This window comes from Calliopsis andreniformis, chromosome 1 (genome assembly GCF_051401765.1).
Source record: "Calliopsis andreniformis isolate RMS-2024a chromosome 1, iyCalAndr_principal, whole genome shotgun sequence".
Taxonomy (NCBI): domain Eukaryota; kingdom Metazoa; phylum Arthropoda; class Insecta; order Hymenoptera; family Andrenidae; genus Calliopsis; species Calliopsis andreniformis.
The window spans coordinates 9,376,043-9,395,308 of NC_135062.1; the positions used below are offsets into that span (position 1 = coordinate 9,376,043).

The 19,266-nt window shown below is 28.5% G+C and overlaps 4 protein-coding genes across 6 annotated transcripts; 2 read left to right on the forward strand and 2 right to left on the reverse strand.

Moving 5' to 3' along the window:
- The first annotated feature begins 367 nt into the window (after window positions 1-367).
- On the forward strand, window positions 368-1,858 carry Trmt61 (tRNA methyltransferase 61). The gene is made up of 4 exons (XM_076377692.1): window positions 368-722; window positions 798-1,070; window positions 1,261-1,430; window positions 1,643-1,858. The coding sequence occupies exons 1-4, from the start codon at window positions 368-370 to the stop codon at window positions 1,823-1,825; spliced, it is 981 nt and encodes a 326-aa protein (XP_076233807.1). The 3' UTR covers window positions 1,826-1,858.
- A 124-nt stretch (window positions 1,859-1,982) lies between these two features.
- LOC143178816 (tubulin gamma-2 chain) lies at window positions 1,983-4,541 on the reverse strand. Its single transcript, XM_076377677.1, has 9 exons — window positions 4,272-4,541; window positions 3,752-3,954; window positions 3,457-3,603; window positions 3,254-3,390; window positions 2,991-3,185; window positions 2,773-2,884; window positions 2,563-2,694; window positions 2,311-2,493; window positions 1,983-2,227 (listed from the first exon to the last, which is right to left on the reverse strand). Exons 1-9 carry the CDS (start codon window positions 4,318-4,320, stop codon window positions 2,024-2,026), a joined length of 1,362 nt encoding a protein of 453 aa, XP_076233792.1. The 5' UTR covers window positions 4,321-4,541; the 3' UTR covers window positions 1,983-2,023.
- Window positions 4,542-5,093: 552 nt separating this feature from the next.
- On the forward strand, window positions 5,094-18,787 carry Brf (Brf RNA polymerase III subunit). Its single transcript, XM_076379087.1, has 15 exons — window positions 5,094-5,319; window positions 5,910-6,123; window positions 6,248-6,332; window positions 6,417-6,553; window positions 6,690-6,794; window positions 16,355-16,504; window positions 16,706-16,799; window positions 16,879-17,011; window positions 17,135-17,231; window positions 17,327-17,482; window positions 17,546-17,631; window positions 17,688-17,925; window positions 18,010-18,184; window positions 18,269-18,456; window positions 18,542-18,787. The coding sequence occupies exons 2-15, from the start codon at window positions 5,910-5,912 to the stop codon at window positions 18,673-18,675; spliced, it is 1,992 nt and encodes a 663-aa protein (XP_076235202.1). The 5' UTR covers window positions 5,094-5,319; the 3' UTR covers window positions 18,676-18,787.
- Window positions 9,299-15,017, reverse strand: Lute (BTB/POZ domain containing protein 3 lute). 3 transcript variants are annotated; one of them, XM_076392564.1, is made up of 7 exons: window positions 14,682-15,016; window positions 12,664-12,945; window positions 12,433-12,580; window positions 12,142-12,358; window positions 10,427-10,613; window positions 10,185-10,363; window positions 9,299-10,080 (listed from the first exon to the last, which is right to left on the reverse strand). In XM_076392564.1, the coding sequence occupies exons 1-7, from the start codon at window positions 14,776-14,778 to the stop codon at window positions 9,616-9,618; spliced, it is 1,575 nt and encodes a 524-aa protein (XP_076248679.1). In that variant the 5' UTR covers window positions 14,779-15,016; the 3' UTR covers window positions 9,299-9,615. The 3 variants fall into 3 exon arrangements, with proteins under 3 accessions (XP_076248679.1, XP_076248673.1, XP_076248686.1); XM_076392558.1 differs by having other exon boundaries at window positions 10,185-10,613; window positions 14,682-15,017; XM_076392571.1 differs by lacking the exon at window positions 14,682-15,016 and adding an exon at window positions 13,610-13,773 and having other exon boundaries at window positions 10,185-10,613.
- Window positions 18,788-19,266: the final 479 nt, after the last annotated feature.

A 19,266-nucleotide genomic window follows, 5' to 3' on the forward strand; every position in this document is an offset into this window, starting at 1 on the left:
CTGATTATAGCCACGTGGATTACAATGTGACATAACCTGTAAACGTTACAATGTTTTGGAATGTAGTAAAACAAGGAAAACTATGTAACAACAATAACATATAATATATTATAAAAGTATATGAAACAAAACTTTTATATGATATAAAAAGTTTTATAAAACATATTTGACTATATACATAAGTAGTTAATAACAATATAAAAATACACATATTTTATGCCACAAGAAATATGAATTAAAGTTGACAAATTAGATAAAATAAGAAAGTAAATACGTTAAAATAAAATGAAAACTATGTTTATTCCAACAATATAAAACAAGAAAACAAACGAAAATTTATAAGATTAAGTTGAGTATTCATAACAAAATGAGTTTTGAGAAAGTGAAAGAAGTTATTGAGGAAGGAGACGTAGTTATTTTATATTTAGGACCAAAAGATATGCATTCTTTAGAAATAAAGCAAAAAATTCCAACAAAGAAAGGTCAAATGGTTGAAAATGTTTTTCAAACAATATATGGTGCATTGAAAGTTTTTTCACTTGTTGGGCAAAAATATGGTTCAAAAGTGCAACTTTCACGTGGCTGGGGATACGTGTTACAACCAACACCAGAACTTTGGACATTAACAGTTCCTCATAGGACACAAATAATTTATACTCCTGATATAAGTCTTATCATATACTTAATGGATCTGTCTCCAGGAAAAATAGTTATTGAAACAGGTTCAACATATACTATTATTATTTATTTATGGGAATATAATCCATGTTATTAATTTTTATATGTTCTTAAATTAGGTACTGGAAGTGGATCACTGTCACATGCACTCATTCGTGCAGTTCGTCCTCATGGGCATCTTTATACATTTGATTTCCATGAACAACGTGTAAATATTGCTCAAGTAGAATTTGAAAGTCATGGTCTTAAACAATATGTAACCGTAGGTCATAGAGATGTTTGCATGGATGGATTTGGAGAAGAATTAACAAATAAAGCAGATGCAATATTTTTGGATCTTCCACATCCATGGTTAGCAATTGATCATGCGCTCTCTGCTTTAAAAGAATCAGGTACATATTCATTATTTATTTTAAAATGAAATTACACATAAGAAATATTTTAATCCATTTTATTTTAATGTTCTGTATTATGCAGAATTTATGTAACAAAATTAAAAATAGCTAATTTAATATCATAAAATAAATTAATATCATTTTCAGAAGTTTTGTGAGTAATAATATGAGATTACTTTCTTTTTAGGTGGAAAACTTTGTTCTTTTTCTCCTTGTATAGAACAAGTTCAACGTACTTGTACAAAATTAACTTCAAAGGGGTTTATTGAATTAAATACATACGAGTGCTTGCAAAGAGAACTGAATGTTCAATATAAAAGTCTCCCTGTACTGGATTTAGAATGCTTAAAACATGAGGTTTGTGAAATCAGTGCAATGCATTTGATTAATATCATATAGTAGAATATAAATAAGTGATTTTTTCTTATACAGTATTTTCTTTCATTTAATTTTTATAGAAAAATATGAATATAAATTGTGATTAGATAAATGGCACATGCTCTATTTATATTTTGTTTGCAAGGTAGCGTTAAAGCTTTGAAGTAATAATAATTTTTAAACTGTTTTAGCGTGTAGACAAGGATGGCACAAGTATGGCACAACAAACTAAAAGTGAAAAACAAGATCAAGCAAAACTTCTTACTGTAACGCATCCTCGCTCTGTACCCGGACATACAGGATTTATTACAATTGCTACACTACCTCCGTTATATGCACGAAAGTCAGAAATAAATGTGGAGACAAAAGACTAATTAAATTCTAAACTATGGCAAGAAAATCACAAAGTGTTCATTTTCATTACACCATACTGATAGATGATGTAAGTAATATAGAATCTCGTTACTGTTTGGAACAAAGTGTCTAATAACGAAAAATGTGCGATAAAACTAACAAAAAATGAATCAGATCTTAAATTCTTATTTATACACATAATAAGAACATTAAACACTTTATGTTTCTGCTTTGTTGGGGTTCCAAGATAAATAATCAACTCGCGTAGCGGCCTGATACTCTTTTACCAAATATTCGACGACTTCTCTAGAGTTATCCAATTCGTCTAAATTATCTTCAAACATTTTTTCCTTTCGAAACTGTTCCAAAAACGCTTCTCGTTTTCGCAGTTTATCGTATTGTTGTAAGGCACGATCAAATAACTAAAATATTTTGTACATTTAGTAAATAATTTAATTTTAAATGTAAATATGCTTCAAATTTTTCAATGTTAAATATAACTTACCGATGATATGTTCGTGTGATTAGCTAACATTAAGCCAGACACTCTGTGCGTACTTTGTATATATGGCGATTTTCTTGAAAGAGCCACTTGTATGCTAGCAGGTCCCCAAGGTATAAATTGTGCAAGTTTTCGTTCCCTGATTCTTTGTAACGATTTATGAACTTGTGTTGGATCCACTTCGCCCTGAGAATGATACATTTTTAATATTGCAATGCCTATATTTTTAATATCTTAAATTTTAATAATACTCACTTGAATAATATTTAAAATCGATATGTAACAATGAGACGCATTTCTGTCTAACGCAGTGGAAACCATCATATTTTTTGGTTGCAATAAACGTCTCATTACGTCTAATACAGAAGTTTTTCTTACTGATGCACCCTATTATAATTTAATAATCACGGTTAAATAAGTATATTTTAAAATTATTTATTTACATTCAATAGAATGCTTATTTACTTCTTGATCCGTAGTGAGTGGTGTATAACCAGTCATGAGAAAATGCAAACGTGGTGTTGGTATCAATGGAGCAATTAAACCAACAAGATCATTATTCATGTAAGAAGGATACCTAGTTACATTGAAATACACTTTAATTAGATGTGAAATAAATAATACATCTCTTATGAACTTCTAAGATTACTTTTATGTTAAATTATAGAAAAATAATATACTACCGGAGTGTAGTGGTGCTAACAGACATTATTGTAGAAACAAGTTGATTGATTTGAGTGAAACTTGGATTTTGAATGTGAAGTCTATCTGATGCTATTCTATTAAGAGCAGTATTATCTAGAACAACCACGCAGTCAGCGCACTGTGTCAATCTTTTTAGTGTTAATAGAGAATTATATGGTTGTACCACAACATCACTAAAAAAAATTATTAATCTTTAATGATAGAAACTGAGGATAACTTTTGATTCTAATTGAAGACATACCTAATTTCATCCTGATTAGGAAAGACACTGTATGTCTCAATTAATTTCTTTGGATATCTATCTGCAAGGGATTCAAGCATAAAGGAACCCATACCTGAACCTGTTCCACCTGCTATGGAATGGCATAAAACAAAACCCTGTAAATATACATAATATTATAAATCTTTAAGAAATAGATTCATAAAACACTAATTTAAATATACCTCTAGACTGTCACTTCCATCAGCTTCTCTATCTAAAATGTCAAAAATTTCTTCTTGAAGTTTTTCCCCCTGATGATAACCAGATGCCCAATTATTTCCAGCACCACCTCCATGTTTGGATAAATAAATATTTTCTGGATTATATAACTTGTAAAGAAATAATTCTCATATTAGTATATGCATTTCAATCTGAGATACATATTTATTAAATATATCTGAATAATTGGAAACAGCTGTAAAGTTAATTTAAATAAATTTAGAAATTTGTGAACAAATTAATGTAGCGGTAGAATACCTTTGAATATGGTGAATTCATAATTGTGTGAATTACTCTAGGTTCGAGATCTAATAATACTGCTCTTGGTATATAATGTTCATCATCTGACTGATAGAAAAATACATCTTTCCTGTCTGTTCCTTCTGTTGCATAATCTTCTAAAATACCTTCTGGACTAATACCATGTTCAGCACATAATTTTTTCCAGAACTCGAATCCAACTATAAAATATACAATTACATTGAAGAAAATGACATGTTCTTTAGAATCGTAATACTTGCATGCAATATATAAGTCAACTTATACAATTCAATCTTATTCATATCAAAACATTTAAAATTTCTAAATTCAATGATTGCAATTGTAAACTAAGAAACTAAAACTCTGTTTAAACAAATGCTTCGATAAAATAATAACATAATAAATAGAATTTTGTAAGTTACTGAAGTGGCATTTTTTATTTATAACTCTTTAAATCAGTAATATTAGTATGAGGTATTATGATTTTGGTATAAATATAAATAGTAAAATTGCTTACTTTGATTACCACATTGGCCAAGTTGCAAAGTTATCATTTCACAAGGCATCTTGGATTTGTTATTCGTTTTCTCACAAAAGAATAAATTAAAATATTTAAATCACTAATATTTGTTAATTAATTTTACGCGGGATGGATTTGTGACTGGACTGACATTTCATGTATTACCGGCACTGTATTAGTTACAGATTATTAGCAACTGTATTTATATGAAACATACGTATTATACGTAAATATCGATATTATTGTACGTAAAATATGCCACTTAAATAAAAAACATGTACTGCACATAAAATATACTTATTGTTATTGTAATTTAACTGTAGATATGTAACAGTAGTATCTTTTAAAAACATCAGAGGGTTGCAAGTACGAATCTATTCTCGCAGTATTCAGAGATCACATAATTCCCTATTAATGATAAACATTTTCATATATTTCAAAATTCAAACAAAACTTTTATGAACGGCGAATTTCAATTAAAAAATGTAATTAAAAAGTATATTAAATATTCTAGCCGCTCTATAAAAATATTCTATCTCGTTACAATAAAATCCAAAAGGGATCTTAAAGATTCTATGAATTCACTGAAATATTTTGTTATTTTTCGAATTTCATTTTAATAGCAATATGAATCTTATTTTTAATCAATTTATATGAAAATTGAATTATGTACCGAAAGGTACATTTCCATTGAACAACCTACTCGTTCGAAATTGAATTCATACACACGCACGATATATAATACATATATCTATATACATATACACGTTACTTTCGCACGAACATTTTGCATTTGTAAGCACACTGTGACATGTTGGTGCGATGCGCGTTTTAAATCTAACCTATCAGGATCACTCTGTCAAATAAAAGTTAAACACACGTTCACTCTGATTCTACGTATTTTCATACGAAACAAGATAGAACAAAATAATAATTAGTATTGTGTCATAATTATTTGACACAATTATTTGTACAACAAGTTTCAGTATGCTAATGCAATAATTTAAAAAGTTAGGAGTAAACGTTACAAATTATAATCGCAAAGGTAATTTCGAGATTAATATTTTATTATTGCGTGACACTATGACGATAATGAATATGTTTATCATTTCGTTTGAACTTAAACAATATAACAAGAGAAACACGAGTATAACACAATCGATATGTTTAAACGTTAACTTATTTTCTATATTAAAATCAGAATGTTTCGTTAACTGATTATATACAAGTTACTTGTTTATTGTACAAAACTTTATTTCTTATCTTTATTTGTAATAAATATTTGCTTTCATTTATGCAAACGAAATGTGTAATCAATATTAAATAATAAGTATTGAAATATATTTATTGATTGTTTTGTTTTGTATCTCTACATTTCTTACATTTTTTTCACTTATGCAGATACATATATAAAAAAAATAAGAATGTTTTATGATTCAATTATGTATTTGTTGTTTTACATAAACTTTTGCATAAAAGATGATAAATATTAAGATCTATTTATCATGAATGTTATTAAGAAAACATTGCAAATTTAGACTGTCAGGCAACAGTAATTGTCGCATAAATAAATGTGTTAAATAAACTATATTTTTTATTTTGGAGTTTAATTTATGACTCTTTATTGTTTAATAGATGTCTGGAAGCAAGTGTAGAAATTGTGGCTCCACAGAAATTGAAACAGATCCAGCTAGAGGAGATGCAGTGTGTACAGAATGTGGTTTTGTATTGGAAGATCAACTTATTGTCAGCGAAACAGCTTTCAAGGAGACACCATCTGGAAATATGATGGTACTTGGTCAGTTTGTCTCTAGTGACAGTACTGGAGGAGCAACAGGTTTTGGAGCAGGTACACAATGTTATTTATTTCTATTTATTAATATAATAATAAATATTATTTGTTAAAGAACATTTATTACTATAGCTCATTCATTTATTAAATATCTTAAAACAATAATGATATTGGCTTATAGCATACCATGTCAATGGAAAGGAATCGAGAGGTATAACACTGCAGAATGCGAGAAAAGGGATAACACACTTATGTATGCAATTACAGTAAGTTGTTATTCAAACTATAAAAATACATATAAGACTACTATTATACATAAAAAGCATAATGTGTATTTTATTTATTGCTAGGTTGAATCAACATTGTATTGACACATCTATGAACTTCTATAAGATGGCTTTAAATCGCCATCTTACCCGTGGAAGGAAGCAAGCGCACAATCATGCAGCTTGTGTTTATATTACGTGTCGTACAGAAGGCACTGCACGTATCCTTTATAAAGTAACATAAAATTCAAAACACATTAATATTTCTAATAATAATTTAATATATTTCTAATTATAATATGACATTATTTTCTATGAAAAAACTTGTGAAAAGTATATACTTAACTAATTAATTAGATATGCTTATTGATATCAGTGATGTTCTTCAAATTTGTGTTCATGAATTGGGACGTACGTATCTACGGTTTACACAAGCTCTCTGCATAAATATACCATCAGTGGGTGAGCATTTTGCATGTTTGTAATTTCTATGATATATTTTATTTTATTGCCCTTATTTAATTTTCTTGCCTTTATTTAATTTTCTTGCTTTCAAAATATGTACATATATAATGTTATATTCTACCTGTATATAGAATATTTTAAGAGTGTAGTATTGCATAATATATAACAATTTTAAGAGGAAACAGACCTAAAAATATTTGTAAATTTTAACCATCATAATTATTTAATTTTTCTTAAAAGTAGGAATAAAAAATTCAATTTGAGAATATTCTTATTGCTATTTTTATTCTTCAATCATAAATGTTCTCATTTTACAATTTTCATCACATGTTACTACACTATTACTACACTTTCTTATTTTTGGTGAACCGAAATATAAAAAAGTTTATTATATCAGACATTATTATAAATTTCTATACATTTCATTATACATATGTAGTTCGTGAATATATAACAGAATTTAAAATTAAAAAACATGAAATGAAATTAATCAACAGATATCATCTATTGATCTAGAATCAATGAGATTAAAATTATGTATATTTTAAATGTTTATAAATATTCAGTTTAATACTTGTGCCTTTTGTTTCTCTGTAATAGTATACAATCTCACTACAAAATCTATTAACTTTGTCCTGATACAGTATAATTAATTAATGTGTTTCAAAAATCTTGATGCATAAAAATATAATATAGAATTGCTATCTTATTGGACTTACATTTAATCTCATTTATTGCTTATATGGTGACTTTCAATCACTTTTTTGGTACTTTTACATGTTATACTATCAGAAATACTCTACCATAATTTTCGTTATTCTTAATACTTTGTTAACTCTTCAACTGGAATAATATGTTTATAATGCAAGACATGAAAATGAGTTTATTTATTAACGATAATAACCGCAAATTAAAATGAAAATTCTTTAATATAATACTTCAGAAATATTTAAAAGTTTGAATATAGTTATTAAATTATTTTTTGCTCTTATTAAAATTTCAGTTTTAAATTAGTTACATAAATGCTTTGAAACTTTATTTGTTCTTTCTTTTTGTTCATACTGGCTGGACATACTAATAATAGGAAGGCATTATTTTGTACATTTTATTATTACCAGTATTATAGTTCGTTATATGTACTTTCTAAATGATATTAGCTATTTTGTAATATGAACTTTGGTGCCAGATCCTGTGGCTCTGCTGCCATATGCTATAATAGTTATTATCAAAAAAAGATCTAATGGTAGTATTTAACTCATTCATATACATATGCATACTTATTACTTGAAACTATGTATACTAGAGTATGGGCTTCTACTTTTTACATAAGCTACAGTGGTATTTATAATGTATACAAAAATGTTAACTTATCTAAAAATCTGAAAAATTTGAAAGTTTAATAGATTCTTTTTAATCAATAATTTAATATTTTTGATGATTTATCATTTCGCATTTTGTAAAAGTAAAAAGTTTTATTTACTCACGTTCAGAGTTCAAAAAATGTGAGAAACGAAAGTAAATTAGACTTTGCTTTATAATATTGTTTTCTAATATATAGTACAAAACATAAAATAACAATGTGAATATAAAAAACCGAATATGTAGATTTACATGGGCAGTTTCAATCATGATATTTCTTAAAATTATTGACGGTGCATTTTAATGACTATCGTGCGTTTTAAAATACATGACGCCCGAATTTAATATTAAACCAGTATTATTTATATTGGCAAAAACAGTATATTCTAACTGGTAAAATCACAACATGTATTGTTCTTTTAAATGTCTTTTAAAAAAATACAAATCTAACAAGTAGTGACTTAATTTCAAATTGTCATTTTGATGAAGAAGAAAAACCATTAATATTTAATAATTGAGAACTTACAAATTGTAATGACGTTCTTTTCATACCATTAATTACTTATACTTTTATAATACTATTTAATAATAATTTCAAATACAGTAAATCGTTTTGAATAGCACTTATTAGCCTTTGCAATTACTTTTTATTCATTTAAAGAACATTTTTATAGTTCTGCCTCCTCAAAGTTCTTTAACAGGTCTTTTTATATATTTTATACTTTTTGCATATTTACAAATGATTTCTCAAATATCCAAGTTATGTAAAAAAAGTTATTTTTCAAATAAGAAAGAACAAAAACTTAAATGTATTGAAAATAGTGATAGATGCACTCTTTTACATATTATGATAATACAATTTACATGTATATATTGTATTCGTATTTCTATGTTCTTTAATCGCAAGATTAAAAATTGATTTTACAGAAATATGGAATCATTGTCATGAAAACTGTAGTTTACATATAATCACACCTTAATGTATAGCATCATAGAAAATCAATTATTATTCTTTTGCACTTACACATTTCTAAAGTATTGTAGTATTGCATTAAAAAATACATTTTATTTATATTGAACTAATTATTACCCTTTAAATTAAAACAACTGTATCGTTATGTTTACTGTATATTTAATTGATAGAATGAGTTTTTCATTATATTTTAAGTACAATTAAAATCAAATGAATCGATAAAAAATGTGAAACAATGGAATTCTGATTTAAGAAGAAAGTAAATTGGAAAAAACTATTATTACTTCCCTATAGAAACTATTTGGTACAATAGTATATAAATATATATGTATATGTGTTAGAAACTAAGAGTGCACCTATTACACAACTTTATCATCGGTTTAAAAACAGTGCCTAAAACAATAATTGAACAAAATCTCGAATGAGATCAAGGTACATTCTTTTAGAGACCATTAGTTACACCATAATCTCAGTCGTAAATTTCCGTCAGTCATCTACTGGCGGTCCATAAAAAATTAGCTCGGGTATTTGTCCTCCTTGTACACCGGTACCATTAGTACTTTCTGAACTGCATTGAAATTGAAAATTTACATTACCAACTGTAATTTCTGACATTCCTTCTTGACCAAAGTAACTTAACTCGCCCCCGTCCAATATTACACTGGCTGTATAAAAGCACTCTGGTTCAATCTGGATTGGATTTTCAAAATATACGTGAAATGTACTGCTTGAGCCATCTGAGAAAAATTTGGTGCTATTTTCGGACAAGACACATCCCAGTCTCTTTAACTCGATTCTAACATTATAATCTGCAGCACCAGAGGAGCTTCCGTAAAGCCCAAAACCAACAACAAAAATCCTCTTGTCTACACTGAATTGAATCGAATCGCATCGACCTCTATAACGCCACTGATTTGATCTATATGCGCATGATTGAAACCTGTGGCATACCTGTAAAGAAAATATTAAAAACTTTACCTTCATCCTGCTCTGAGTTATCAAATTTCAAACTTTATATTAATTTTTTATTAAATGATCTTTTCGTATGTATTTACCTGAGTTTTTAAACCTTGTCGTGGTTTAATTGGGAAGCAAAGTTGAGGTTTATTACTAGCAGTGAAATGTAGAAAAACATCGATAGTTTCTTGTTGCGTTAAGATTCCAGTTTGTGCAGCACTATTGGCAAACTCTTCCAAATTCATGGCAGGAAGTCTAATTAAATACAAAGCAGATCCTAGAATAAAGAAAAAGCTCATAATATTAGTTTGGAATTTAAGAAGTCTATTAGAATGCCTACCCAATAATAGTCTTTGACTTGCTGAAGTGGGTTCAAGGTCCTGCCTAATAGATTCTGCTGTAGCCCATCTTAATGCAGCATCCCATATATGAATTTCTTTACAATTTAGTGTTTCTCGAGAAAGTACTGATTCAAGAGTGTGAATATCAATATCCACAAAACCATCTGATCTTAGCGCCATTTCCGCCTGTACGATATTATATTTTACATGTATACATCATATTAAATTTTGTGCACATTTTTTAAATCATGTATGTAGCTAATAATGATCACTGATTTCATTTTAATAGGTATTGTTTTTTGTCAAGTTAATAATCTAATAAATTTTCTTTAAAAATAAATCCTCTATTTAATTTTACTTTAGACAATAACTTTATACAATAAAAAAAGTATATATATAATACTCCAAAATCTTTTTTGCGGATTTATTCTATGAAACGCTATTAGAAACTTTATATTTCATTCAAATTTCAAATTTTTATTCCACTTTTTAAAAAACTAGATTTGTCAAATGTAAGCTGTATATACGAATTGTAAAAAATAAAATTTAAAGTGTTAAACTTAAATAATTCAGTCAAAACTCTTATTAATTTTTACATTTGTTATATTTTATACAAAAATGCTTTATTATTGTGTAATACAGATATCGTTTGAAAGTGGAGCAAAATTGAAAATTTATTACTCATATTGAAACTGATTTTAAGTTTCTGGAGAAATTTCAACCTCATTACAATTCATATATCTTAAAACTTACTACAAAGAAATATTTCATGAGTACAACTAAATAACACATATGCATATGCATAATTTAATTAAACAATGATAATATAATATGTAATTTTAGAAAAGTAAATTTTTTTATTACAATGTTCTATAAAGTGATAATACTTGTATAATACAATACACCATTAAAAGAGAAATATGTAGACTTATCATACAATGAAATATGAATAAATAAATTATGATACAACATGGAATCATACATAACATTTAATACGTCCATAAAAGATATGTGTTTAGAAGTAAAAATGCTTCCATAATCTTGATTGACCAGTCTTTTAGTCTTTTAGTAAATGAGTTTAATAAGAAGGTAAAATAGTACCTTCATATTGTAGGTGAATGTCTTTAATAACTATGTACTATTTGTATAAGTGAAACGAGAGATAATACTATTACTGGATATAAAATTATAAGAATCTATTCAAATTGTATAAGAAGTTTCTTGGAAAATAATTTTACTTTTAACTGATTAACGGATTAACACTATGTGCTATTCTTGAAAAGTCATCATAATCATGTTTTCTATGCTCATATTCTTCCATGAAATTATCTTCATAAGTAATATTTTGCGTTACTTCAATTTCTAATTTATTATCTGCAAAGTGAGGTTCACTTCGAGTACGAAATAGAGAAAGTGATAATTGTTTGTTACTAAACGCGGAACAACAATTATTTTCAGATAAACTAAGACAATGTGAAACTAACGACAGCCTATTTTTTGTATTCCCATGGTTGATATCATTACTTTTAATAGTTTTTTGACTAAATTGATGATGAGCATCCCATAACTTGTTCTTTGAACAAATATCTCCACAAGAGTAGAAACTTATAGTATGGTCAATGTTATTGCTAGATGAACTTGATTTAGTTCGAAATGTCATGTCTAGATTATCATTCAATGTGAAAGATTTTAACATTTTTTTATTTAAACTTACTTGGGCATCTATTACTTCCCAGCAACGTTGCATAAGGTCTGGTTCCTCAAACAAACGAGACTGGCTTAAAAGTAAGCATGCATTCTTCGCTGTTAAACTTGTTTCCAAATAGTTAACACATGCTCTTGCTAGGTGAGGGACTATGTACTTTTTAGCAACATAAAGTGTTGCTAATACTGTATCAGCTTCTAATTGTACTTCATCACAGTACATGTATCTGTTAAAGAAAATGTTTTAAATAAATTTTAAATATTTCACATGAATGATGTAATATAGATAAAAAATATTTACCTTAACAAAGCAAGAAAGGCAGCTGGTTCAACATCTGGTACTTCAATATCTCTTTTGTTTTCTGCTAATCCACCATAAAACATGGCATAAAATACGGAACTACCAGTGGCCAAAACGTACTTGTGCGCTGGTATAGTCTGTGTATGTCCTATATTTATTAACAATGTATCATATTAGTAAACAATTTCTAACAATTAAAGTTATATTAGATGAAAATATTGAACTGGTTACCTGGGCTACCAACAATAAATATAATATCAGCCATTAGATGATTATTAAACATGGCAGCATTCCGTTCGCGTACTGTAGGTTTTGTTGCCTGCCAATTAGGATCTTGCGTACAGTCTTCAGGTGATGACAGATTTAATTGAGTTATTGTAGATGATAAGGAAGACACAGGTGAAGCAGGTGCGCTAAGAGGCTGATTTATTGTTCCTTCACGTTGTAGTACAATAGAAGAAGAAAGTGGACTAACTGTTGGTGGTGAATCTGATACAGTGATTGGTGATTCCGCTGAAACATGTATAACAGTTAAATTTACTTTTTTTATTTAATATTTATGTTTCTTTTAAAGTTAACTATTCAAGTTTCATTTATTATACTGAAATAATACTAAATATTTAAAAACTCCTAATTATATATTCATTTATACTTTAGTTTACTTACAATTTCTAAGGATAAATAAAAGTTTCTTCAATTTACTTAAGAAATGAACAGTCTAAAGATTAAATTCACATTATCTATGTTTCTATATTCTTCGAATTAAAGAATTGTACAAAAATTAAACATGTATCAAATATATAACAGTAAAGTCATAAAAATATTCTCTGACATTGAAATTCTAATGAATTGTCTATTTAAAAGTCATTTCATTTACATAATTGCATTAACTATCTTTCAAGTTAAATGGAACATAAAAAACAGAAAATTATAAATTAGTTTCCTCGAAATAAACAAAATAAACATTTTATTTCAGTATTATATCAGAGGTTATGAAAAAGAACATAATACAATAAATCTTGAACATTTTAAGCAATATTTTTTCTCTTACTAATTAATCGTGTTTTTCGTTCGTACAAAAGTCTGTTTTATTTATTGTTGTTATAAAAAAATAATTTATTGTTTAGCGGTACCATCAGTAAAATGTGCGTATACTATAAAATCATCAAATTTTTACCGTTAGTGTACATTATTCCACAGTTTTGATAATAATTTTTTATAGAATCCTTTCGTTCTGTTATGACATAGTAAAAGATCTCTATCACGAGAGCCTCATGAGCCCTATCTTATTTTCGGTTTGTTATGAGCACAGGTCAAATATATGCGCGTACAGGTATGGGTGCATCTTGAGCAAAATTGTACTCTCATCTATGGCAAGTTCTCGGATGATACCAAAGTTCGGTTTATTCCGCTTTCGTTCGTGCAGTTTCGTGCATGTTTCGTATGCACGTGATACGAACGCCAAATAAATACGTATACGTATACATATATGTATAATGGGCACGTTCATTAACATAAATTCAATTGGATGATCCTTTATTAGAAATTTCTTTTCGAATTTTATATGAATACACCAGTTGTGAAAAGTACGCTTTACTGATTATTTGTAAATTACATTTCTTACGTTATAAGGTAAAATAGAACTCAAATTTTGATGAAATATATCTGCACTAAATTATTGTAAATTAACCAAAATATATACATATATGATTACATATACATATATATATATATAGATATATATATATATACATAGAGAAAGAGAGAGAGAGAGAGAGAGAGAGGAAGCATAAACTGTGTAGGATGCAGTCATTGAACTTATGCAAAATACTGGTACTATTTATTCTCGTACAAGTATTCATAAATACGCTTTTACGTGTACCGTTAATTTTTCTTTTACACATTAATTTCTATTTCATGTTCGAGTAATATTTTGCCATTTCTACATACAAATATATATTCTGCATTTGAAAATTCGAATACTTTTAGACGCTTAATAAATCATCAAAGTGTAATGCCTCCGTTCCAAAGTAAACGCAACGAAAGAAGTGACACTGTTCGAATTAGATACAAAGATCAAAAACAGACTAATATTTTACATGTATCAGATGTACCGCTAACTCGCTCCCTTATCTTTTTCTTCTCTCCTCGCTCTCTCCCACCCTTTCTGTAATTTACCCCAATAAACGAAGGAACAGTAACAAGGCGGATATTATATTTATTTATATCTGTAATAAGTGTCCCCTCACCGTTTAGCCATGGATTAGTCTGCTTGACCGTGACGTTGTCCTGGAAGCGTTTCATTGGTTTCGTCGATATTTTCGAATAAAGATTTGACATCGCCATTGTCACTTTTCAAACACGTTACCCGGCTTTCCTTCGATCACTACACGGAACGATTTTGGATTTCAGTTACATGGGCGCCATGTCAGACGGGCGCTGGTTAGATAGTTTCGCACGTCGGTCGATAGACGACAACTTAGGGCACGCGCGTCCATGTATCGGGTGTTCCAACAAAACCTGCACTTCGATCTGCGCAGTACCTGTGCTTTTCGCCGATGCTCGTTGCATACGAAGAGGGTGGTGAATAATGCATACCGAGAGACGAAAATATTCGGACAGAAATGTGGATTGTCATATTTTTTAGCCTTCTCTTTACCCACGTAGCTATCCCATATAGCACAGAGACGTCTTGATAAGGTCTCAAAGACAACCAGCAGAATCCTAAAAATATTCAAAAGACGTCTTTGAAACGTTCAGAGTTACAAATCAGTACTTTACAGACGTTTTTAAGACGCCTTAAAAGACATTCATAAGACATATAGGCGTAATTTAGACGTCTTTAAGATATCCAAAAGCGTAAGTCTTTAAAATGTAATGTGTCTTTAAAGCATCTTATGGACGTAAATTTTGAAAGTATTTAAGACGTACGATATTGGATGTTTTTAGGGCGTCTAAATTATGTTGTAAGACGTTCAGGCATAAAATGGATATAAAATAAACGTTTTTAAGACGTCGTGTGCTATCTGGGATATAGCTATATATTAATCGAAATTAAAAACTTATTTGGGTTCTTTATCTGTCACTGATAAGATAATAACAACGAATGGAATTAGGAGTTAAATGTCTTGAAAATGTTTGAATATTAGACATACAAAGTGTTAAAAATATAAATATTTCTTTGTGATCAATTAATAACTTGGGAAAGGAAGATTTAAGAATCATCGAAACCTCGAAATCTAAGAAGGTTTCAAGTTTCAGAAATTTGAAGCTTTGTTCTTTTGTTTATTTGAAATTCTCAAAACCTAGATAAGAAAGAAGTATCCAAATTAAAAGAAATTATAAAAAAATACCTCATCAGAGCACCATCAACCTTAAGTATTGTGAAAGATAACTGTTTTCAATTCTTGGTTCGAAATAAACTAAATTTTGTAAAAAATATTTTCAATGAAGTGTGACTCTTGAAAACAAACATTAACAAATCGAAAACAATTGTTTTTTAATAAGATCTAGAAAGAGTACGAATTTTCGTGTTCTTGAACAAGAATTTGGATTAGATATTTTTGTGTATTATGTTTTTACTTGTGGCTTGTTGAACTATAATCAGTAAAGATTTATACAAAAATTTCGTTGAGACTAGAGTTCTTAAAATATTCCTCTGACGAAACAAAATCTGCTTTTCAAGTTTCAATAGTTTCGAGTTTTGAACATTTCGAGAGGTTTGATATTTTAAATTCTGTTTCATTGGCGCGTAGTATGGTCACGATGGTTGGCGGTAAATTTCAAAAATTTAAACATCGTGTTCTGAAATACTACGCGAGTGAACAGTATGAATGAAAGTAAACAATATTTTTTGTCTAATTAGTTGTGTAATTTTAGATAAATTCTAAACAACCCCCATAATAAATGTTATCTATTGCAGATCCGTGTTTATACATCATGAGATTCGCTAATAAATTAGAGTTCGGTGAAAAAACTCACGAAGTATCAATGACAGCTTTACGAGTTGTTCAAAGGATGAAAAGGGACAGTATTCACAGCGGACGTAGACCATCGGGCTTATGTGGAGCTGGTATGAAAAATACTTCGTTGTTATTTCCTTTATTTTCATTCTTAGTGTAATTTAGTGTACACTTTTTCCATATTAATTAATTAATATAGTGAAACTTTGATTAACTGAAGCAGGAAATATCCAGATTTTTTACTCTTCAGTGTATTAATTATTAGAAGACAGTCGTTCAACTGAATATTTCCTTTTCTTTCGTTTAAATAGCGTTATTGATGGCCGCCCGATTGCACGAGTTCAACAGATCGCCCGCTGATATCATTAAGATTGTAAAAGTACATGAATCTACGCTTCGTAAAAGGTAGAACTTATTTTTCGGAATAAATTTATGATTCTTCTGATGATTTATTAGCATCTAACTCATTCTTTTAAACTTACAGACTGATAGAATTCGGCGATACACCTTCGAGTGCATTGACACTCGAAGAATTCATGACTGTAGATTTAGAAGAGGAACAGGATCCTCCAGCTTTTAAAGCTGCGCGGAAAAAGGACAGAGAACGATTACAAAGGGTGAAAATCTTTTATTCATAATTATACTTTTTTTATATGGTAGATATAATAATATATTAATTTACTTATGTAGAAAAACATTTAATACAAATTGTATTGCAAATTTAAGATTTGTTCTTACAGTTAGAAAATATAGATACGGAAATAAATGAGTTGCAAGCTGAGATTGATAAACAATTGGAGGAACAGAAAGTTGGAACAAAGAGAAAGCGAAAAGATGGTAATTAAAATAAACCATAGCGTTTACTAAAAAAATTAATAAAAAATTATTTAATACATATAAATGAAATTTTATGCATAATTATGAATTTTTAGCTGAATTTATAGAAAGGGAGGATACCGAAAGATTTGTCAGAGAAAGTAACTTGGATGTAATTAAAAGTTATGTTGAAAATGACGTTGACGATCCTGATAGTGATATCCGAGATCCTGAGCAGAGTAATACTAATAACCGTTTGATTACTGGACTTGGTAAGAATTAAAATGTAGATATTCAGTTTTTGTACCATTTCTAATATATATAATTATTTGAAGGTCCAAATTTTGCCTCCATGGGGCTAATGTCGGCGAACGATAGAGAGGGTGAAACAAACGAACAAATAAACACAACTTTTGAAAATGTAAGTAGAAATAATTTCTGATTTGAACTTGATTTATTTATTATTTGATGGTTCAGAATTCAGGGGAAATCGACGTTGCTGACTTAGATGATGAAGAATTAGATAGTTACATCATGTCGGAAAAAGAAGCACAGTTTAAACATAACTTATGGAACAAAGTGAACGCTGAGTACCTGATCCAACAAAAAGAAAAAGAAGAAAGGCGGCAAAAAGAGAAAGAGGAAGGTAAACCTGAGAAAAAACGACGGCGAACTACAAAACGCAATAAAAATCAAGCACCTGCAAATAGCGCAGGTACCTAATAATTTTAATTTTGATTGTTTTAATTACACGTGATTGTAAAGTTTGGTATATAATCAAATTTATTGATTTAAATAGGGGAAGCAATTGAGAAAATGTTACAAGAGAAGAAGATTTCTTCAAAAATTAATTATGAAGTATTGAAAAGTTTAAACGTTACCGTGAATACGCCGAGTAAAGAACAACCGAAAACTGAAGAACCTATTCTACCGTTTAAAGTAGAAGCAGATAGTACTGCAAGTTCTATAAAAACGTTAGTATTATAGAATTAGTATTTAATAATTATCGTAATTTTAACCTTTCTTGTATTCAAAGATTAATTACATGTTAATTATAGACATACCACTGTTAGCCCATCAAAAGTACAAGACAAAACAGCAGCACCGCCAATGAGAAAACCTCGTTCAGTTAAACCACGTGTACAAGTAACAAAGAAAGAAGAAGTACAGAAACCTGTTGAAGTAGAATCTAGTCCAGTAGAATCAGCAGACCCTACAACATTAAGAACAGAAGCCTGTGATATGGGTAAATTTGTTATTTATAATTATTAAAAATCTTATATCTTATAGTTTCACAATTCTAAAATAACAATATTGTATTTTTAACACAGACGAAACTGATGATTACATTGATGAAGATGCTGACGCCGATCCGACAGAAATGACTGTCGGACAAATGCTTGGACGTCATGGATCAGAGGATGAAAATGATTTTGGATACGGATACGACGAGGAAGACTATTAGTTATAATATTTATAATTTTGTAGAGTATTATTTATTCTAATTATAATACCGTTAAGAATTGATAAAAAGACTGTATTGTACTGTGTACAATAATAAAGCATTTACTTAGACATTTTTTTCATTTATTATTTGGTTTATCTTTCCTGAAATTTCAAATCAAATTTCATGGTTCAAAATTGTTATAGATATTTTACAATTTATTATGAAACTATATGAAGCGATAATATGCACTATTTGTTGTTAAACAAGTGTTTCAATAATTGTATTAAGTTATTGAATAACAACAACAGACTTTGCGATATGCTCAGTTAATAAAATTCAGTTCAAATAAGCATTTTGAATATTGGCGCAAAACGGACAATGAATTGTTAGCCATCTAGCGACGATAGTTATAAAGTACCTTCATTTAAAATACAAATGTTTGTTTGAAATTCATTGTAATATTCTAAACTTCAAATCTTTTCAGAAATAATTAAGTTTAATTTCTTTCATTTGTAATGTTGTAATCTTCTTTTAGATTAAATCAGTAATATTAGTTTTATAATACAAAAATAAGTTAAAAAAATACACACTCAGTGACTATCTATCGTT